General features: G+C 37.3%; 1 protein-coding gene across 15 annotated transcripts in view; it reads right to left on the bottom strand.

Moving 5' to 3' along the window:
* Window positions 1-871: 871 nt before the first annotated feature.
* Window positions 872-23772, bottom strand: part of DST (dystonin) — a 297150-nt gene continuing 274249 nt past the window's right edge. For 7 of the 15 annotated variants that reach the window (XM_040059996.2, XM_058420090.1, XM_040059991.2 and 4 more), the window contains 16 exons: window positions 22936-23130; window positions 21674-21802; window positions 18055-18198; window positions 17021-17209; window positions 16285-16414; window positions 15325-15488; window positions 14836-14998; window positions 13182-13336; window positions 12943-13017; window positions 12067-12084; window positions 8976-9093; window positions 7489-7557; window positions 6540-6739; window positions 5982-6092; window positions 3099-3222; window positions 872-1929 (listed from right to left, as the gene is read on the bottom strand). In XM_040059996.2, the coding sequence (XP_039915930.1) occupies window positions 1664-1929; window positions 3099-3222; window positions 5982-6092; window positions 6540-6739; window positions 7489-7557; window positions 8976-9093; window positions 12067-12084; window positions 12943-13017; window positions 13182-13336; window positions 14836-14998; window positions 15325-15488; window positions 16285-16414; window positions 17021-17209; window positions 18055-18198; window positions 21674-21802; window positions 22936-23130 (2250 nt within the window). In that variant the 3' untranslated portion in view covers window positions 872-1663. The remainder of the gene's footprint in view (window positions 1930-3098; window positions 3223-5981; window positions 6093-6539; window positions 6740-7488; window positions 7558-8975; window positions 9094-12066; window positions 12085-12942; window positions 13018-13181; window positions 13337-14835; window positions 14999-15324; window positions 15489-16284; window positions 16415-17020; window positions 17210-18054; window positions 18199-21673; window positions 21803-22935; window positions 23131-23772) is intronic. The other 8 variants (XM_040059997.2, XM_040059998.2, XM_040059999.2 and 5 more) reach the window with 3 other exon arrangements.

Genomic DNA, 23772 nt, shown 5'->3' with positions numbered 1-23772 from the left:
CCTAAATTCTATCCTTCTCCCTTCTCCTGCTCACAAGCAGATAATTACAAGTAGAAATATATCAGCTATCATCTGTAAATATTGAAAACTACCCAAGGGTGTTGGTGGTTTCAAAAAGCACCAGAGTCATTCTGATCTATTTCAATGTTCTAGGAAAAAAATCACTGGATGAATAGAAGTAACAGGAGAGGTGAAAAATGGAAAGATAAAGTATACTGCAGCAGAGACTGATGCTTCAGTAATCAGTAAACACTTGTGCTGATTTCCAAGCCTGGTAGGAATGCTAGATCAAGGCTCTCTACAAACCTTCGTGCAACTATGTGTTGAAGGAAATCCTGATACAAATAGATTTTGAATGATTCAATTATCTTTTGAGTATTATTTTGTTTACCCAGCCAAATCCCACCCAAGTCTTTCTGATATTATCGAAGGGCATTTGAAAGTTCTAGGGATTCTGTCACTAACCACAGCATCTATCCAGCCATGCTACAGCACTCCCATTTGAAGCTGTGCCGTTTTTCCAGTGAAACTGAATTATTAGCTATCCTTTCAATAAATCCATGAATGGCTAGAATGAGCAAGTGAATTACTCTCTATGCCTTTCATACATGGTATATAAATGACACAGTTTAATATGGAGAAAATAACTGTCGACACACAATAACTACATGTAACTTCATATGCTCTGATATGTGCAATTTAGTGTTTTATTAAACAAATACAGTAGCTAACCAAAATCAGATATATGGATAATGGGAAATAACATTAAAGCCTGTGTTCCTATGGCAATTATTGGTCATCTGAAATGGCATGTGCTCTAAAACATAACACAGAAAATTACCTTCCTGTGAAATAAGAAATACAGTAGAAATAAAGTTAAGGGACATGTTTATTTCTGAGCTTTCTGCAAGCAAAACTGCTTTGATACAAAATGAGTTCAATGATACAGTGCTACCATCCACTCAAGCAAAAGAAAACCTCACATGTACATGAATGCACTTTATATCGATATTCTTACAGAATAATAGTTCAGATATCCAGTATGTGTCTGGCCTCATTGAAAGCAATGGCACAGAAATGCTGCAAGGTATTGGAGTATCATATTGTTGGCAAGTGCTTAATTAACTCTGTGAGTTCTCTGAGAGATGCTGTATAAATAAGGGTATTGTGAACGTGTGTTTGTATTCCTTAGTAGTTTTGACGTACATCGTTTAGTGTTTGTTTAGTTAGCTCAAAATGTGTAATTGTGTCTTTTGGCTTTCAGTATTCTCTTTTTCTTTTTTAAAGAAAAATCATGAGGTATCCTTTACTGTTAACTAATGACATAGTGATAGGCCTTTTTCTTGAGGTTGCAGAGACTTACTGTACATTCAGTACACTGTACATTCGGCAATTATTTTTAGTGTACTTTCTACATGTTACTGTGTACAACTGTTAGTTTACATTAGAACTCTTCCCCTTCTGACAGGATATGGCAAAACAAAAAAGAATCTGACAAAAATTATACACATAAAGTAAGGAGACAAATACACAAATAAGGCCATCTGCAGAATTAAAAATCCACCTCTTGCGATATTTCACAGTAATTTCTACATAATATTTTACATCTTACGAACTTAAATATTTAATGCAAAAGGAAAAGACCTTTGTGGAGCCAATCATATTATCTCTTCAAGGACTTGTCCAATTTGCTGGCTAGTGGCCTTCTCTGAGGAGTTGGAATTTTAGAAGGCTTGGCGGATCCTGGCCGAGAACCTGCTCGGGGCGTCGGCCTGCTTGTAGCAGGAACAGTCTCTGACATATCTGAGCACACAGACTGGATTTCTGAAATGTCAAAGTCAGATGCATCACTGCCTCGGCGGCTGCTCGACCTGCTGCCAGCCTTGCTTCCTGCTCGGCTACCAGGTCTGCTTGGAGTTCTTCTGGTTTCTAGACAGAGAGGAGATAACCATCAGGATCAAGGGTAAGGATGGAAAACCTGTGCAAGTCTTCCCTAGGTCTTTGACCACCCCAAAAATTCCTCGTTGCACAAACTAAACTTTAGATCTCTGCCGGACAAACAGAGGTCCAAATGGTGCCGTGTCTCACACTAAAGAAAAGAAAATGCAAGATCAAATGCTGATATGTCGTTAACTCATCACTAGCACATCTCATTAAAAATGCATTATCCTGGCAGCTTTTCTCGACTTACTAGACATGCACTGTACCTTCACTCAACAGCAAAAGCCATTCTTTCCCCTGCCATTTTCTCAGATATTAATTGGAGGCGGGGGGGCAGAAATCAGTATCTGGTCTCCTTATGCATTCATGATTTCTAAGTATAAGCACCCTGGAGATGCAAATGAACATCCCAATATTTAAATGCATACCCTTCTTTTTTAACAAAAAATTAAAATCCATACAGATGAAAGCTGCAACTAAACAAGGGCAAAGAATACCTCCTGCCCAACAAAGGGCTGAGAAAATGAGCTCTCAGCAAGCCTGCTAAGTAAATCCTGCCCAGACAATCTGCCATGAAGAAAAAGCCACAAGGAATCTTAAACAGAAAACAATTAATGTGGTTTTTCATAATTTTCCAATTACTTATTAAGTATTTTTGATCTCCACAAATCTGGTTCCCTGTATGTATGAAGAACACTGTTGAAAAGCACAGCTTCACTGCTTTCTATTTTTGTATACTGCTTTAAAAATCTCTGTGGAACATTCCATTAATAAGGTAATCTGCAGCTGCTCCCTGCAGTTCTTCCAAAAGAAATGGACAGGTCATAACTAAGTGACCCCTTTGCTCCGTCACAATTGAGAATAACTTGAATACTGTAAAGAACTGGATCCTCTGAGTAAGTCCTTCTTCCCTCGTTCCTCGGGCAGATACATTGGAGGTACCATTGTCAAAAAGATCGCAGTCATGAATTTGCACATCCAGAGCTGAACATGTGAATGGAGGGCCTGATTATGTGCCCCCTCAGCAATGGGCAGACAGTACAAGTTTTACTCCTTCCCACTCTTCTAACATCTCCCTTGAACCCTAGTGTGACCTTAAGCATTCAAGTGGAAAACAAAGCAAGTGGTAAATCAATCCCTGAAGTCAAGACACTCACCTGCAAACTGAGCTCTGACTCTGGTAGCTGCTGTTGACAGGATGCCACTGTCTTCTCCTGAGTGGAAACCCTTCCCTGATAGATACCCTGGCAGTCTGAGTTTACTTCCTTGAATTGGTGTTCCCTATGCAAACCAAAACACAACAAAAAATGCTTTTTTAACTCAAGATAAGGACTGGTATCAGGGGCTACATAGCTTAGAATATGATTGTCACAACAGCATTTGCTGTGAATCTGAAACACTGGTTTGAGCTACTATGGGCAGTATTCAAAATGTGAAGTTTAGAATGTTCCTTTAGCAGTCTGCATTTGAAGTAATCCAAATGGAAAACAACAACAACAAATTTTAACAGTCTGCTTAACATTTAACATCTTTGTGTGTATTTCAAAGCATATGAAAAAAGAAAAAAGCTACCTTCTTATAATTAGTCAAGCAGGTAAGATTAGTTGATGGTACATATTGAGATTTTATTTCTGTGTAACTTGACTTTCCACATTCTGGCTGTAGTTAGAGGTGATGAAAATATTCTTAAAACTGAAATAAGGCTACCAAATTTCAGAAACCTTTTGCTAGGAGGAGAAAAAAAAAAAACAAACAAACAAAAAAAAAAAAAAAAAAAAAAAAAACCACAACCAAAACAAGCCAAAGCAAGAAAAAAAAAAAACAACAAACAGAAGAAAAGGGCACAGGACTAATTTTAAAAGTTCTAGTTGTCAATATGCTGTCTTACAGTGTCTCTACTACACATTCTTACCCTGCCTGCTTTCTTGTTTCTGAAATGAATCTTGATTTACAATCTGCCCCAAATAAGAAAATTCCTTTCACAGCCACAAAAATTGAATCATCAGATCTCAAAATAAATATCACTCACTAAATAAAAGGTGTATGCAAAAAAGAGGAAAACTACAGTATGCACAGTAATTTAATTAACACAAAAATACTTTGTAAATATCCAAAAATAAGAACAAACAGTGCAGTGATGAATGCAGTTCGGGGAGTGGCCTGGATCCCAGGATCCTGCATTCTGTGCCTTTGATCCCCATACAATTGTAGGTAGAGTTAGGTACTGAAAACCAAGATCTAGAGAAGTGTGTTGGAAGCTGCCCTGAGCTAAGAACAGAGCAGAGGCCTGGCAGGAGCTTGCCTGGCAGCTGCCAGTTCAGACCACTTCTGGCACTTCTGAACAAAAGAGTGCTGAGATGGCTACAGAGCAGTCTGCTGGCTCTGACAGGGCAGGTCACAACATTAAACTCTCGTTAAACCAAGTACAGTGCTTGACATACAGCAAGCCACACCCTGGGAATCTCTGCTGTACAGACACTGCTTGGGAGGGTAAAGAGAAAGGGAACACTGTTACCTCACTGAAGCTGCTGCACTCTGGGCAAGGCATTGGGGTAGAATCACCAGTGCAAAAAATAAAACTAGCCTGTACTTCAGTTTTGCCCTAAGCCCAAATGCAGTTTCCATATAAAATGAGTAACTGCTCTCTTGGGCAGTAAATGCTGCAGAATGCTTTAGAAATTCACTGAACCTACCCCACCCTAACCATTCCCTTTATAATCTTAAACCACACTGGTTAACATAAAAGAAACTCACTGAAACTACTGGCGGTTGGAAGAGCAGATAAGAAATACAGTGCCCCCATATGAAATCAGGCCAGCTGCTTTCCTGTCATTGTAATTCAATGAAAACAACACCTTTCCATGTCTATAAACCCTTTAATGTACCATCAATTAATCTTTCACTGCAGCTACCAGCTAAGAGATGAAAGAAAATACAGGAATATTTTAGAAACTGACAAGGGACAACTCTGCGCTGTGAATCACTCTAAGCCACAGCCCTGTGTGCTTGCAGCGCTGTACCCATAGACACACCTGCAGTGTGCACAACAACATGCACAGAAGAAGGGAGGAAGAAGTTTGTTGTGCATCTTTGAGCAAAGCCATGCTGAGGTTATGGAAACTTCACACCAGAACGTGTCACATTAACATGTGACAGGCATCAAAGTGCAGATTTGTGAAAAGCAGATACAACAGAGGGGTTGGTAGCACAAGCTTCTCCTCTCCAAGCCCTCCATTCAACCCAGGGCAAGAGTAACTCCCACCAATGACACATCAGGGTGCAGCCTGATCCAGCTGCAATCTTTTCACTAACTGTAATGACATTGGAGCAAACACTTGGCTCCAAGCCCCTTTAAATTTTGGTCATATAGCCTAATCGCCAGCACAGTCCTAATTGCTATACTAGCAATTTCCATGTAAGCCATGCTAGTTTCCTGTTAAGTCATCAAATAGCTTTCCTATTAGAGCAATGATTGGTCACTACCCCCTAAACAAAACTTTCAGTTGCTGTAAAGATTAATGTATCACAGCCAGACTTCTGTGCCATCTTCTTCAAAGTGTTTGGGTACTTATTTAATGGTTTTGCACCAGACATTGTGATTTATTAATTCCATGCCTGCAGTTTAGAAACATTGTAGCACTTCATGAATTCAAAGTAAACAATTTTAGGAAAGAAACGTGCAAAGTGTATTGAATGTTTTAATTATTTTTTAAGTATTTCTCCACATTTACTCAACCATTTCATTCCACACTGTTATGATTTATTAACCATTTGAACTTTAACCATTAGCTCACTGAGGCTGTATTTTCCTAATTAAAAAAAAAAAACCCTTGAAAAATAGAACATTAAAAAACCAAACAAACTTTGGGGGAAAAAATAGATACAAAAAAGAGAAATAATTTGACAAAGGTCTGAAATAAAGACAATCCACTAATATACACAGGATGCAGCTCAGAAGCACTGAAACTCTAGTGGCTGTTAGTGAAGTGACAGTTTTAGTGAAGGAAGTCATTAGACTAGAATTTCTGTCCTTACTGTACCTCTGCAGATGACCCTTGATAGTCTGAGGATTCTGGTGGCTTAGAAGGAGTTGATGTTTTGCTGTTTGTCAACCATGGTTTACCATAGTTGCGTGTTAAATGATGTGGTGTCTGTATGAAACAATGGTAAATCAAAATATGAAGGAGAGTAGAGGAAAACAACGTCATGGAGGATACCTGGGCTTTCAAAATCACAGTAGAAATAAAATCTAAGCAGAAAGAGTTAATGACAAATGTTCTAAAATGAAGAAATGACAGAGTTTATTTTTCAAGTGAAATGGAGAGGTTTGTTGATCTTTCACAGCAGTTCCCAAACTGCCAGTTAGTTCATGCGGCACCTTAAATGTAGAAATTCTTCTACTGCCATGTTGCAAACAAACAGTAAAGAAAACACATTTAAAACACTTCTCGGATCCACCCCAGACTATGAAATAAAATGGAGATGCTTTTTCTCCATAAGCTAGAGAAAGCACCAATATTACTGGAGTGAGGAAAAACCCAAAAATTCAATCTATATCACGTTTGTTAAAGAGTAGGGGTTTGTATGTTTCTCCTTACCTTTGGTGTACTTGTAGCAACAGCTTGTGGGGCAGCTGCCTGGCCAGCTTGACTGGACAGAGAAGTAGATCTGTTGGGAGAAGCACCTCTTGAAGAGGGTCGTGATCTACGGCCCCTTGGTCGGAAAGCTGCCATGCTCTGACTGGCACCATCTGCCAAAATGAATTTTTCCCGCAGCTCCACATTCGTCCTCCCTTTAGCTGCAAAAAGAGGTGTTCATTGACTCAGACATGAAAGCTGTCACAAGGCTGCTTATTGCCATTTTTGCCATGCCAACTCCAACACATTTTAACAATAAATAAAATGCATTACTCTGTAATGCATTTATTTTGGACACAGAGTTATATGCAGGACTCGCTTATTCTAACACTTTATGCCAGCAGGAATGAACCACTGTCAAAGGAAGTCAGCGTGATAATGGAATGCCCAACGTGCTAAATCATTGTTAATCAATCAACTATTAATACATAGACACAACCTGATCGTCAGTTTTGCTAACTCTACAGCTATTCATAATAAATAATACTTGCTTGGATGTTCTAGAAGAAATAGCTAAATACAGGAAAGCAGCAAATATATTTATTCAAAACTATGAAGTTATGTAGTTTGGCAACATGCAATGATGAACATGAAACCCAAACTATGATGAGGTCATTGGTGACTGAGCACTCATACACACATACAAACATACATATGGGAGAATGTTCTGCATGAATAAATGCAAGACATGTTAGCATTTAACCGCGTCAGTGTGAATGACAATTGTTTTTGAAACACTCTTCAAGCGTGTCAAAAAAATTAGCTTGCAAAGCACCAGCCCATGTAGGAACATGTTAAGCTAAATATGATGGGTGAAGCATATAGTTAAAAGTATATAGATATATATTTTAAAAAAGGAAGGAAGAGAGAGAAGAAGGGGAGAAGGAGACAAAGAGAGGGGTTTGCCAACCTATAGTAGGCTGAGTGGTAATTGAAGAGTTTGATTCCGAACGTAACATTTTACTCCCGTGATGATGAACTAGAAAAAATGACACAGGACATGGGTCACATTAAAGAAAATCGTTAGCAGAAGAAGAAATCAAGTACAGCAGCTGCATATGCAAGAGACTTGGAGCATCAGGCCAAAAGACAGGACTTGAGCAAAAGCTGTCCCTAAGTGCTCTGAGGTGAGTTCTTAAAGGTCTCCTGGGCAAAAAGGAAATGGCATTTAGACAGACTCAGCTACAGTCACAAGTATACTTGTATAGCAGCGGTATTTACCTGCTGACATAGAGAAGTAATACAAGCTAAAGTGATTTTATATGACTAGGTGCAGTACTTTTAAAGCTGTTTATGACAACAGTTCTTTGCAATGTGATTCACCTGAATACATGAGGAGCACTTGGTAGAAATGCAAATTTGCTAGGTGAAGTGGTTTAGGAAAAGTTTGAAGCCACATCACAGACTTCAACCTGACAAGGATTAGGTACCAACACACAAGGTCCAGTGATGTTGATTTTACAGACTATTCTTACAGGTATTCTTTAGACCCACTGTGTTGACATCTGCTCACATATACGCAAGAAAAAGGGTCCTTCTTTTATTCCTTTCTACTTTCTATTCCTCAAAAGAGCAGAGTAGTAGAAAATAAAGTGTGCCTCAGAAGATCTGGCTTCATTGAAGGGTTGACTTGGTTAGTTCTGTTGTACCCCAAGCATTTTTCTCAGGCCTACTGATGGGTTACAATTCCTAGGTTGACACTGAAAGATAAAAAACTTAATAAATATCCAATTAATTTATTGGAATGTGTTATTACAGTACTCAGTATTGTCTATAGTGTACTGAGAAGACAGCTCATCTGATGCAATACCCTGGAGGGCTCAGTGATAGAGCACTCCCTGCTTCCCCGGAGCACAACGTCCTCCGGACCAGAACATTTTCCACTCACTTTGTGTAAGGTTCAGGGCTCTATACAAAGTCCTTCTGGGGAAGATGCCAAGGAAAAGACAAGGTTACAAAGGTAGAGACTGAAAGACTGGGAACAGTCACTGGCCAGAGGTTTTTGTGGTATTGGTGTTACTCATCAATTCAATTGCCATATTTTGACTTATGGTGTTGCTGAGAAGGTTTTACTGGACATTTCTGTGTGCTATTTCTGCCAAGTCATACAAGTCACTTACATGACATAAAGTCTATCTGGGCTAAGTTCAGCTCTTACTTACACCACTATAAAACTGAAGGAACTGTGCAAAAGACACCACAGTTTTTCCAGACATACATCAGTGCAACTGAAGAGGATCTCAACCATGTGATTTAAAGTTCACAAAAATGTGACATTTAGTGAGATGATGTTTACAACAACTGGCATTTTATACAAGTCCATCTCCATCTTGACACAATGAATGGTGACTGCATCCAAATAATATGCTGCAAGTCCTTCACAGTTCTGTTACATACCACGGCAAGGATCATTTTTCACTAAGAACTCATCAAGTGCCATCCAGCCACCTCCAACACGGACCATGACCGTACTTCTTAGGATACGAACAAGGCGCAGTTGTTGAGAGTCACCAAACTGCAATAAAAATCAAATGACAGTCTGAGGTTCTCAGGCATTCAGATGCAGTTCAACACTGATAGGTTAAAAAATCAGACATTTTGAAAGTTTATTTTGATATTTAATTATTAGTAAATGCTAAAAAAAATCAATTTCTTTATGCAGATTATTAAAGCTGTTAAGATTTCAAATCAGATGGCACTGCATTAATCAAAAGAAGATGGCAGGATGGTAAGAAAGAAACTCAGGTTTAATTTTATGCTTGATTCTCAAATGTCTGAGGTCATAAAAGAAGCAAAATTAGTAGTACATTATTTAATTGGTTACAGTCTGTTTTGGTGCAAATTAATGAAGACCTATTTGCATTATTTCACTGGTAAAATCTTAAGCAAACACTCTTCTGCAACAGTCTTGATTTTTAATGTTGTCAGCTGAAAGGAAGGCAGAATCACTTCAAACAATTAGTGTATAATCTGGAAATTCAATGTGTTTGAGTGTTGCAGTTCTATCAACTGATTCATCTAAGGGAATATTTTCAGGTATAGCACTATGGTGCTGACACTGCTTACCCATAGCAAGGTGCATGTGGGGAAGGGAACAATAAAGAAGCAATGAATGATTAATAACTGTCATTATGTTTGTCATTCCTCCGTCTACACATCAAGGTTCTTCACAATTCAGAGATGCACAACAATCTGTTTTATACTAAGTTCCTGTATGAGTCCATTCTTCCTTTGGGCTGATGGCCAGGCCTAATGCATATTTTGCTCTTGAAACCTGGGTAACAAAACCTGTACGCAGCACCTTCACTCAAACTCAGATCAAAGAAAGCATGGCCAAAATGTTGACCTCACAATCTCAAAAAAACTAACCAGAAGAATTCAGTACTTTTAAGCCTGCACTACTAAAAAAATTTGATACCAGATCACCAAGCCAAGTGCAGTGTGCCTTCACACAGACATGCAGAGCACTCATTAAAACCAACAGGAGTTGAATGCCCCTCTTTGGGACAATCTCTGACCCTTGGAGAAGGCTGGCCGCAATACAACTGTACCTACTTGCTCCAGTGAGGGGACTGAACAAACCACACAACAAACGTGCCCCCTACTTGTTAGATGGCTTTAGTTGTTTGGTACTACTCAAGCCAAGAAGAGAGAATAAGTTTAAAGGAATATTACTTTTAGGAACCAAACAAAAGCAAAGCTTGCCTCTTAATTCAAAAATTATATTTGTTGTAAGTAAGAACATTCACATGAGCATTATTTGTAAGAGTTTTTTAATAATGCATTCAATATGTGCCAAACAAAGAACCATTTTATATCTGTAGATCAAAGGTGTAGGTTTGTTTTTTTTTAAAAGGCATCCAAATTAATGCTGCTTATTTTCATTGACTTGCTCCTACCAAATTCTTTTTCTAGTGTTTCTGAAGATAGTATCTTTCTTCTTTTCTTTATTTTTTTTTTTTCTCATCACAGCCTAATTCATCAGTTAGACCCCATCAGGTAACTACACCAAGGGTCAAGTACAGTGTACTTTGAAAACTGCCCCCCTGGCTGAGGTTAATTCAGAAAGTATGGCTGAAGAGTAACACAGTAATACAACAGCATCTATCACTGCATTTCTTCTAATGGTAACTCAGTTGATTTCCTTCCTAAAATAGCCTGGATAGCAACTTTCTTTAACCAGTATTTAACATTATTTCAAATAACCAGAGGTAAAAAACATAAAGGAGTTTAAGCTACAAAAAGGCTTGCTCTTGACAATAGCCTGTAGGTGCCGTTCTGCACCAGTAAGAATTTCTCAAGAAATGCTCTGTTTCCCAGATCTGAGAATACAGATGACAGATAAGAGGATTAACATAATTTCAAACAGTTCTTTCAAAACGAGACTTGTTCTATATGTGGAAAATATTTTAATTATTGCTTAGATATACTGCTTGAGGCATGTGGCAAGATTATCCACTGCTCTATGCTTTCTTCTATACTTCAACAGGCTGTACTAGTAAACAAGAGTGCACCCACATTTTCAACATCTTGAGATTTAAAATGGCTATAGCTGTTGATGCTAGCATGTCCAGAATGGATTACATCCATTTTTTGCCTTTTTTAAAGCATAGGACTAACAGTGTCTGATACCTGGTTTGCATAAGGTGTTTCCATTCTTACTGGGCAGATATGATTTAGCACTTCAGGAAGCTGTGTATCAGTGTGGAGCACAGCAGTAGGAGCTGGGGAGCGTTTCCTCCTGAGGGAGGACTTACCAGTGACCCAGCTGACACAAAGTATTCCTAAACACAGCTCCAGTACATTATAGACTTGCCAAAGCTCCTTGAAAACACTTTGGGAGAGGGATTAGTCTAAATGGGAACAGCAATTTTTTATTGCCTCTTTCCAAAATATATATTTAAAGATTCACTGTGTTAGTACATAAAATAATATCAGCTAGGTTCTTGATTGCATAGAGACTGTACCTTTTTTTTGCAATGATGAAAATATTTTTGTGGAATTTGCAATAAATAAATGATAAGACACTAGGATCTGTTTGCCGTGATTAGCCTTTAATCAAATAGCCTGAAATAGACATTGCAAAAAAAGAATTTTTATGAATTCAACTATAAAATTGATTGGATAATCGTAATCTCTACAATTGCAGTTTAAATGCTCAAGATTATTCATTGTGAGAATTGCTGCTGACCATTATCTGGTTCCTTTAAAAGTAATCTCCTTAATGAGGAAAATAAATGACCAAAGAAAGCAGGTGAGGGATTGTAGAGGAGGGATCCTTAGACAAGGAATGCTCCATAGCATTTAAAGAAATACCACAGCTGACCAGCAATGAATTAGCTGAAAATTAAAGGATGGCAAGAAGACTGGCCATTGCAAGCTTAAATCACTATGTGTTAAGGGAATAAAAAAAAAAAAAAAAAAAAATAAAAAAAAAAAAGGGAAAAAAAAAAAAAGAAACTTCATAACACATTCCACTGGTTTATACCTGATTTCCCAGGAAGAACTGATAAGAAATGAAAAATGGAAGAAAGACACGATTAGTTTACAGGAAATTCTCTATATGACCTAGAACACATGCAGACTAACACATTAGACATTCTAAATAAAGTATCTACTTGAGAGATGAGCAGGTAGCTAGCCATCCAGAGACTGAATATTGGAAAATATTCAAGGCCTTAGTTTCCTTCCCATTGCTGTTTCTGTGGTCTTTTAAAATCTACAAATACTTATTAATCTCTCTTAGCCAAATATTGCATATTTTACCTCAAATTGTTCTGGTTATTGAATCCAGGGGTAGCAGATCTTTTTCTACTGTGTGATATTTATTTTTCTGTGAGCTAAAATAATTCTGCAGGTATCTAACGCTTTGCTTATACTTCAGAAGTATGTGTGTTCCAATAAAATGACAGAAGAGTGTAAAAATTATTGAGTACACTTTGGTAAAAGATATTTGAAGTACAACACAATACCACAAGAAAATATCAGCCACTCTTTCTATGAAACTGATAGAAAATCAGCTACAGCTTAAACACTTAAGGTATCCAGGCAGAAAGACCAGCTTTTGAGGATATATTGTATGTATGTATGCATGGGTAGGCATGCGTGCAGTTAGCTCTTAAAAATTCCTAGGACTGAAAACAGCTTCAGTAGCTTAAGTGAAAATAAATACAAGCATCAGCAATTTCCCATATTTTCACTCTACATGTTCTAACAATTAAAAAAAAAAAAAAAAGAATAGACAATCTTAAAGAAAATGTGTAATTGTCATACAGGATTCTTGTGAATTCATATAGCCTAATTCCTTGCATAAACCATGTCATATGAAGAAAGCTGAAAGAACTGAGGTCCTTAAAAGACTTACCCTGTACTTGTTATCCCCAATCTGTTCCACTTGAAACCGTTTTGCACATTTACATTTTGCTACCTGCCTTGTAACCTGCAAAAAACCCACAGCAGAATAATTCCTTCAAATATCACATTTCTAAAGATTTGTGTACCTAGAAAACTTCAAATTAAACAATAGGAGTGAAAATAAAGTGAATTATTATAGACTGTGACTCCAGTAGAACGGAATGGTACTTAAGAAAGCAGAGAACATACCTCATCTTCAATTTTGTCAGCATCTGTTAGAGGCTTGTATGCATCCTTGTTTGGATGAAGAGCTGCTACAAATTCATAATAGTCAATATATCCATCACCATCTCTATCAAAAATGTCAGCAACAGCACTCATTTCAAGACGACTTGTAGGGAACTCTGCAACAAAAATTTTTCGCTTTTCAATCCCATTACAATAAGAGACTTTATCACAAATATTAGAAGGTGATTTAGGCATTGGGTGACAGATAGTGCTTATCAAAAAAATAAGGACATTCAAACAAGTGAAGGAATATTTCTGAAAAAAATCTAATCTGAATCCCCAGTGTTTCCCAGATACTGGATTAAAATGAGTACTATAGTGCGGCTTGAAGAGAGAGACAAAAGCAAGGGCACAGGTTAAACTGTAAAATATATTGGGGGGTTTGGGGGAGATGTGTGTTAATATTTTGACCTTCAAAGTGCATAAAATGCCAGAAATTAACAAGATAAATAGTTAGTGAGGAAAGGTCATGCAAACATTTCAGAGCTGATTAAATCTGGAATGTGAAGCCTTCTCAATGCAGATCCATACATGGTGTTTTATGAAGTCCTTTAGATCAAGTTCACAGCAGCAGAGCATTAACTCACACAAAGATTCTCAATGAAATGGTCAAAGACAATTTCAAGGTGATGAACAGGGACTATATCAGGAGTGTTTGGCCATCATAATAAATTGATACTGAGTTAAAAGAGCAAACTATTTAACCTCTTGGTGACATTAGGTTTTTTTCATGATTTTATATTAATTCAAGCTAAACAGCAATATTCACATATAGTAATCTTTTACTGCATTTCCTAAAGCTGGGGGAAAAAATACAGAGTACAGTATTTTCTTACTGAATAACACTAAAATGAAATACTAGAAGCAGCCCAATTCCGAATCATTACTGCTCAAAGCAAAAGTCTCCATGATCTGAAGATAAAGGATTCTTTTAAGTATTATTAGGTCCTTATCTGTTATGAGTCTGCTGCTAAAAGGAAATGTGATCATATGTATGATGTGAAAGACTTATATTACCACCATACCTAAAGAATACCAATCCACCAGGAAAGCTAGGAAAATTCTTTTCTAGTTTGATTGCTTGGCATTTTAAGCCTTATTATAAACGTATATGAATATTGATGTTGCTCATGGAAACCCTGGTTTCAAAAATTACAGTTTCCTTCTATAATTGAAAGTATTCTATATAATAATATAATATAAAGTAATATGTTATTTCTATAACTTTCTTTAATAAAAATCATATGATCCTATGAAATGAAATGATTTTGAAAATCATCTCTAGTTTACTATCATGAATAATCAAACAAAAAGTAATTGTTTAAGTAGCTAGTGTACTATAGGAATGACAATGAGTTCAGTAAACCAGTAAACTACTGATTAGACAATAATATAAATGTGGCATTTGTAACCTGATTCACAATGTAAAATAGCTAGAAAGAGTTTCTAGAATCTAGAAATATTTTCAAGTAAAATAATTATAAAGTAATAATAATTAATAAATCCAAAAAGGAAATCTGTGACCTTCTAACACAATAAAATGCATAGGTCTAGACAATAAGACTTCATGAGATGTTTATTCCAAGTTCAATATTACGTTAATTTTAAAACTCACTTGAAGAAAGAATTCCATCGATAAATTCCTGTCTCGTAATCTTCCCATCCTGATCTTTATCAATCCTCCTGAAGAAGTCCATCACACGAGACTTCTTATGGTTCATCCATCGCATGTATTTTTTCCTCCAAATATCAAAATCAAAGTTGGCAAATTCTCTCAGCTTAATAAAAAACAGAAAGAATTTTTTTCAGCTGAAATCCATCAATGATGAAGAACATCAATGAGATAGGTACCATCTGCATTTTGTTGAAAAATTGATTCTTTGAGGACCTACGCAAACATTTTAAATATCTCAACTCTCCTCATTTAAAATGATGATGACAGCTTTTAGAGCACATTAAAGAACATGTATCATCACAGTGTTTTCAGTCAGCTGTGTCATACAATATAGTACAACAAATATGGAAATTGTGTACAATATCGTAAATCCAGGGCAAAGAAAATTATGCAAAAAAGTATTTATGTTCTGTACAGTGCTTTTCTGACCTCTTCAAGTCTGTCCAAAGCATCATTAAGTTTTCTCCTTCTTTCCAAGGCCAGAAGCCAAACTTGCTGCCATTTGCTGACTAAAAGGTTTACCCGTGGATTCTTGGTTTCAATTTGTGTCTGGGCTGCTGAGGGATAAATGCCTGGTGTTGGGGAACGCTTTCCTGTTAAAACATGATAAAATGCATAGGGCTCACCCAGTTCAAACAAAACAAACAATCACATGAAATGCACTTGACCTTCCTAAAATTATTCCCTCCTGTCCCAAATAAGGTCATACCCCAAGATGGTTCCATATAGTGGGATTTTTTTTCACCATTGCTGGGGAACAACCCAGTGGGGGTTACAGCCTCTCTTATCTAGCCAGAAGCAACTAGTGAGGGCTCCACTAGTCAAGCTGCACAGTTCAAATTTAATCATTGTAAACCTCTCAGAGCTGCAAAGTAAACAACCTCATTTTAGAAGCAGGTTTCATGTATGGGTATGTATAAAATACAGTGGGTAGATCTAAAAATACAAAAAGCAATTTCCTCACTTGATGATTCACTTTCCATTCAACTTCACTGAATACACTTCTAACTGGATTAATATAATTTTATAGACAGTAAGAGCACAATTTTGTCTCTATATCAGTCTGTGAAGTTGTCTGCACTTTCAGATAATGGAAGATTTCCAAAGACATAGCATGTACTTGCTCTTGGAAGTTTAAGGGCACAGGAAAGACTACACACTTTAAAAATAGCTATTCATGAAGATTAGAACAAAATATAAAAATACGTTTGCTCTGAGAAATTTCCTCACAATTTATAAAAAATGAGAGATAATTAGAAAAGTCAGCCAAGAGAATTTTACCCTCTTTCACCAGAAGTTAATCAAACCTATTAGATTATTAGCAATGTGTAAATTTTATAGGTAGAGCAATGGTATGTGTGACACACCCCAAAATATACTGTTACTTACTTCCTGCTCTCCCCTTATCAAGGACAGGAATATGAGATTGTACTGGAGAGGGTTCAAGTGCTTTCCTTTTATAGGTCTTTGTAACTTTATCCACATCAGGCTGTTTTCTGGTCATTTCTTCCATGAATGTCTGCAATCAGATAGAGAGGATCTTAATTAACAATACACAAAAGGAATGAAATACATAGACAATAGCAAAACACCAAAATTAAAAAGAAGTGCGCAGCAAGACACTTACAATGCCAGCCTCACAGTACAGATACAGATAAATATTTTGTAGATAAGAAAGATCAGCAGTATAAGCTTTTAAGATCACTATGGCCAGTCTGTTAAAAGAAGGCTTAATCTATAAACTAATCTGTTAAACTCCTTTATTAACTGTATATGGTGAGGTGATATAGAACAGAATTTTGCTTCCAAGATCCTGCTGCTCAGACTGCAGCTCACAGTAGTGAGACAGCTCTGGTGTGTAAGCTGGGGTAAGTTTATGAGCATTCACTACACCAGCACTTCATAAACCTATTTTTGATATTTAATCAGTAAGCCACACTGCAGCACTAGATCTAAGGTGCAGCACTACCATATATTTCATGTGGGTTTCCTTTTATCCATAGTATTATCCTGGCTTGTATTCAATTATTATAGGAACAAATAGCAGAGGAGATTCACACCTGATCACGCAGCCCAGCTGAGATGTGAGCCCCATGTGAGTGACAAGTCACTTAATAATCCTTACCTGATGTTCGGCTATCAGGGCTTTCACTTCCTCAATCTCCTGGGGGATAACTTCTTTATCTTTTTCAGTTAGTGTAGTCTCTGCCCACTGCAACCAGGACAGCAAGGCTTCCAACAGCTCCTGGTTAGCAATAAGTCCAGCCAGAGCTCCTGCCAGTCTCTGTTGATGTTGTTTAGCCCATGCTAAGACCTTGACAAAGGAACCAGTACATGAGTACGTGCACATCTGAAACTCTTCACAATGTATTTAAATTTGCTCTGTTAACTGTAAACCCAGAGCTACTTCTAAGGCCTACTGATGTTTGAATATCAAAGGTGTTAAATGTAGTGGCTGATCACTAACAGTATCTAGGTAACTAGAATTCCTAGTCCAACATATTTATTCCACAGATATTCAGGATTAGGTGCTATTAAAGAAAGTAATGAGCACAATCAGGCAAGGTATTAAGAATTTTAACTATATGTGTGAGTCAGTGAGTCAGTGAATCACACAGGATTTGGTGTCAGTTTTCCTCCTGGGAACTCCTGAAGACATACTTTGCTACCACCAGTATTTTGTTTTTCTTTAAGCTTAATATTAAACAGAAAATATCACCTTAACAGCTGAGAGTACAACCTACCTGTAGCCACTTAAATAATTTAGAAATCTTCTAGATGAAGAATATGTTGGACTGAAATCCTCTCTAATGTAATCAGAAAATCCTTCACATTCACCCTATATTTTCTTCCCTTTGTAACTTTTCAATTTCCCCCTAGAAACTATTGGTTTTCCTCACTTGGGAAGTGTCAGACAGTATTTCCTTTAATACATACAAACAAAGAAGCTTGACCATCTGCTTTAGCTCTTAAAGCCGTGTACGTTTTGAAAGAAAGCCTAGGGATGCACGGTATTCACATCCATCACCACGGGTATTTTAAATGTTTAGTTCTCAACAGCTGGATCATTTCCTCACAGTGTAACTACCATGTTAGTTGTCAGCTATGTTCTAATCGAAGATGGACTGCTGCAATGAAGATGGTTCAACATATACTGACCTCTTCAAACCTGGCTCTGATGATTGTTATCCAGTGCTTAATGGTGGTGATGGAGTCTGGGTGGCAGATAGCCAGAATAGCTTCTCCCATGCCTGTTGCTTTATTCAGTTCTGCCTTTTTCTCTTCCAGTTTCTTCATAAATTCCTAAAACAGAGGTAATAATTTTAATTACATGCTGACAAAATTTGCAAGAGAAATCTGAGTGCATAATCTGGAAGGTCATGACCTTCTTGACTCATGACCTTCAAGCAGAATTCAACTTGCAGGAGGCAAGTTTCTTCTATGAGAAAAGCTTAAACCGTTTAAAAAGCCTATTCCACATAAAGTACTAAACAAAGCTCTAAAACCTTATCCCAACTTGCTGCTCCTTAAAAGCCTGCCACACTCTAAATCCTTGAAAGATGCATGCCCTTAATAAATAAAAATTTTAAAAAAAGGGAAAATCACAGCATTTAGAAGTGCTGTAAACCAGCTATATGATGGTTAGAATCACTATTGGCAACATTTCAATGACTTGGTTTGTCACTTACAGTAATTCTTCATAATAAACTATCAAGCTCCTACCAGAGGCTGGAAATGTCCAGCTATAATTGCATGCTCAGACAAGATGACAGAGTTCAGGAGCAGCTATACTAAACTAACACAAATGTGACAACTCAGCAGCTGAGGGGGAGAGACACAGCATGTGGGAAAAATCTCATAAAAGCAAAAGGATGTTTACAGCTTTAGGTATCCAAGCTCATAGTTATTGGTATTCCTACAACAGCAGAACCAGAAATGGATGTGGGGGAGAAACAACAATAAGAAAAAGCAACTGAAAGGAGGACTTTTCCCATCCTTTCTATAGCTTACATTTCTTTCTTTTTTTTTTCTTTTCTTTTCCCCTTTCTCTTTTATTTTTGGTTAATCATTACTACTGCAATGGTTTTACTTTTCTGCCTAGATGTTATGCAAGTTTGTGTGTCTTTGTGAGCATCCTTAACTGGAACTGCTAATATTTCTCAGTGCTTAGTGGAAATCTTTTTATACTTTAGCATCTTTAATTAGGCTGCAAACCGAAACCATGTCTCTGAAAGCTGAACTCTTCCTCTCTCCAGCCATAAATTCATTTATTTTGGATTAAAGATGAAATTAGAGATGAGCCAAGTCAGATCCTAGACAATTCAAAAATCACCAAAACATTGTAAAAACAGGTTCTTCAACAACTCATGACGTTATCCAGTGCCTTTACAAAATAAGTATGAATTTATTATGAAATAAAATGTAAAAGACATAATCTCTTCTACCTTGTTCTAGAAGCCTGAAATATGTAGACTCTATATTTAAATGCATTTGTTGCTAAGTGATTTTTATTTAAGCTCTAATTATTGCCAGACTTTAAGACCCAAATCATAATAGCACACCTTCTCTCACAAAAACACATGCATCATTACAATATTTCTGTTCAATATAGTTTTGGAATAATTGAACTAGATTATAATGAGAGATTACCAAAACAAGCCAGAGACAGGTGGAAAATGGGAAAAAAAAACCCAAACCCATTGTGTTCCCCTGCTCAGATGTACTAGAGTATTTCAAGAATTAAATCAATGACACACAACTCGCAGTGCATTAAATTCTCCCTAATCATATTGAACTCTTGTGGCAAACCAGTGACACAGACACATTTACAAAAGAGGAAATGGGATGCTCTTCATTGAGCAGTGCAGTGCATTAACCCACTACAGCTCTCAGTCCCTAGAAGCCAGACAAGTGACGGGTATCTCTCTGGCTGAGATAGCAGAATTCACTAAATCATGTGCAGTATTCAAGAAGAGAAAAATTAGAAATGGGCATAAAGATGAACCATTTGGATAAAATACTGTCCTGAAGAAAACACTTCTACACATAGTTGAATACAAACGTAATAAAACTATTTTATCTCAGTGACAAAAGGATGATACATTTCATATAGATGTAATAATTTCAGTCATATATTTTTTCTTATAGTATGCTACATTATATTGCATACATGGTACTTTTTTATATTACAGAAGTAATATAAATTACTTCTTTCCTTATTTTCTTTGTCTTCTTGAAAACTAATGTTATAAGTTTAAAAGGAGAGATCACCTATTTGAGAAAGATTGTGTGAGTGATAAAACTGTAATACCACAATCTTTCTTAGCTTGACAATTTCCCTATTTCTATTGTTTGCCCTTTAAGAGCAAAATGTGGGAGGATACCTTCTAAAGTCTGTTAAAAAAATTTAAGTACAGTATGGCCACATCTTACACCAAGATTGTTGTGCTAGCTATCATCCTTCCCAGCTGGACGGTATTTCTCAGAGATAAACTTTGCTTTGAGGTTCCAAGTTATGTTTCAGCTTGGCAGCACAAATTTTGAACTTAGTACAGAAATATTTTGCTAATCCATCTACTGTGTGGAGGAAGACATTTAAAATTCTATTTTCTAATTATTTCACTGGACCTAAGATTTCCCTCAGTTCTCTTCTCTGTAGTCAGAAGATTAAAAGATCAAATAAAAGGGAACCAGTGAAGCACATGTGGAGGAGAGGCAGCTAAAAGACATTTGATTGAATAGAGACATTAGGTTGCTGCTGCCAACATTAGTCAATACACTGTGAGGTTGCTATATCAGCACACGCTGATGTATATTATAGCACACATGATGCATATGTACATTTGCCAGCTTATGACTAGCACTCAGTTTCCAGGGCCCTAAATTAAAACTGAAAACTTTTTCAAAATAATTGTATTTTAAGTACATTGAAAATTCCTCAGTTAAGAACCATTTAATAGTCCTATCCTGCATGTACTCCTCTGCATAATAATATTAGCAAACTCAATTTAAACAGGATGCTTTTCCAATCTCCATTTCATAAATTTTGCTTTAACTTTCTTCAGAGCAATGATGAACATATCCAGGACTTATAATCTGTGCTAGAACATGGCAGGCACTACACCCTTGGTACTATTTTGTGTAGGCTGAACTGTGCATGTTTGTAGCCTCCTGTTTGGAGAGTGAAAATTCGATCCCTATGACCCTTACTCAGCTAATTTCCCATATCATTACTGCATAGTTTGATGGCCTATAATCTACAACCTGCAGTACCTATGCCACTGCAATATTACAGTAGCCAATGGATGTGAAGTATGACAGCACACTGTTTCACCATGACAGAAGATTCATGGATATGGATTCAAAAGACATCATTCTGCTGACATTTACAAATGACCTTGCAAGAAAAGTCTATGCCCTTCAGGTCAGTGGTGCTAAGGAGACAATACATTTTTGCTACTGTAGCAGTCTGTGATAATTACAGGCATGGTATACTCCACAGAGGGGAGTATCTTGCATCTGTCTCTAAATGTTTATAGCAACTTTCTAAAAGCCCATTTTTTCTTTATTAAGCCAAGATGACTCAAGCAACAGCCCAACACCAGCCTGGACATCAAACTCTTAACTACACTAAATTTCTAGCTTCTCTACAGAAAGAATTGCCCCAACACTGGATGCTGGATAGAACTATCTGGAATAGACTCTATCTCCTTTCCTCTACTTTACCACCTATCAGAGCAATTAGAACAGTGAGGAACCTCTTCATTTTCTTGCTTACCCTGTGCTGTTCAATCAGTGTTCGCAAGGCCTCTTCATCATCTGGAAGGATGCCGTGGAAACGAAGAGCCTGCTCTGCCTCTGCCAGCCACTCCAAAAGGACATGGACAACTGAGTGGAATTCTTCTGCCTGTTAAGATACAAGAGGTGACCTGACTGACACACTGAAGCTTACACAGGAAGATCGAGGCCACATTTGGAATCATTAATCATCTAGCAATACCACCACATTATCTTTCCATTAAAAAGTCAATGATACACAGCACTACATTTTCATAACTGTAAAAACAGCTCATGCTTCCCAAAAATTATAGGAAGCCTAAAAGCCTGTTCATGCTTTTAGCCATCTGATTTATAGTGTATTTGCAGCTTCGTTGAGAATGTCATGCCTTTACACTGACAAGTTACACGGGAGGTGCTTTCAGGGACCAGCTGGAGAGATGAGAACTATTGTCTGCACAGCCTAAAGCACCAGTTAAGCAAAATTAACTGACAGCCTGTTGGAGAGAGACTCGTTTGTCTAGAGAAAACAAGAAAGATTCACCTTTGGGTACAGCCATATTCAGACTGAATTAGTATCTGAGGTAAGTTCAGGATTGTGTCTGCTGGGCAAAGCAGAGCAGGAATATTGTACATAGTGCATACACTGCTACTGCAGGTGCCCCATCAGTCCAAGCTAGAATATCTTCAGAGAGCTGGCCATCCATATTACCTCAGGTTTGGAAACAACACAGATACATATATTTATTGGGACTGGTACCAGATAATGCTGACATACATAGACTGTTCTAGGTCATGACTGCACTCAGCACAACTCTATTTTTTCTCTGAAGTACCTTACTGTGCAGTGTAAAGAATTTTTCAATTCACAAATTTACTTCTTTCCAATAAGGCACAAAAAGCATAAATACTATTACAACCTCCTGCTTCCTGTGAATGGGGCATAGTTCTTTATCATCCTTCATATCTGACTGCAACTTCAGTGATTTCCTTAGATGGTAAGGTCTTCGAAACATTTGTTTTGCATTTGTGGCAGAGACTAATAATAACAGGAATAATAAATGCTAAGAGGCACTATTTCTGTGCTGTGGTAAAAGGATAGAGAAGGTAAGTAATGAGTTAGCAAGTAAATGAGTATTTTCAAATGAAACAGGAGTGAATGACATCAAATAAAAATGAAATTAAATTTTTTGGCAACTAAACTGCAAGATATTTTTCACTGCTTCTCATACAGTACATGTAGCAACATCATTCTTCCTCTACCTGCCGAAGGGCCTGTTCCAGTCGTGTTTGCTTGGATACTGACAGGGCACAGACTGTCTCCCAGCGAGTGCTTAGCTCCTGCATTTGGACTTTGACCCAGGAAGAGTCATCACGACTGCCTTCTATCAGCTCCCTTGCAGAGCGCTTCAGAGCCTGGACACTGCTTGTTCTTTTTCCCAGCTCCTTCTGGAAAACCTAGACACCATCAAATATATTTGAAATGTTTAGCTCCTTCTATGCTAAAAGCAAGAAAAAACTACTGGTTATGAAAAGAAATGAAAATACAGATTTACTTCCGTCAAGAGTAACTCCATTTAAGTGATGCAAAACACCTGAGCCCTATTAATAAGATTTCATAGGAAGGTATTAATACACTCTTCTAACATAGTAGAACTGGAATATGGTAGGAAAATGTCAGGCAGAACCCAAGAATCCGTTCTTGTGCAATGCATGGGAAATCCAGTTACCTTACCACTGCTGGCTTTCCATTCTTTATCAAAGCAATTGATCTGACATGGATTAATGCCTAAGAGTGCTGTGGCAGGAAAAGATCAGACAAAAAGCTAACAACCAAGGACAGGGTTTAAAATAATCCAAACAGAAATAAATCCCCATCTAGGGGTCTACTGTAAGGTTGTGGATTTTGCTGCTTATTCATATATTTATGTAGGAGTACATTCACATTAGTAGATTGAACAAGTTCCAGTTACTTAAAAGAAGCTCTTAAAAGAAGATAATTACAGTGTGCCATGCCACAGACTGTGACCTACTTGTGCTGGACAGTGATATTTCAGCAGCAACTGAAGCATGGTGCAGGCTAAATTTTATAGACACCCC

The sequence above is a fragment of the Hirundo rustica genome, chromosome 3 (assembly GCF_015227805.2).
Source record: "Hirundo rustica isolate bHirRus1 chromosome 3, bHirRus1.pri.v3, whole genome shotgun sequence".
Classification (NCBI taxonomy): Eukaryota; Metazoa; Chordata; class Aves; order Passeriformes; family Hirundinidae; genus Hirundo; species Hirundo rustica.
The sequence above is the reverse complement of the archived record's forward strand: the minus strand, read 5'-3'. Positions and strand labels throughout refer to the sequence as shown.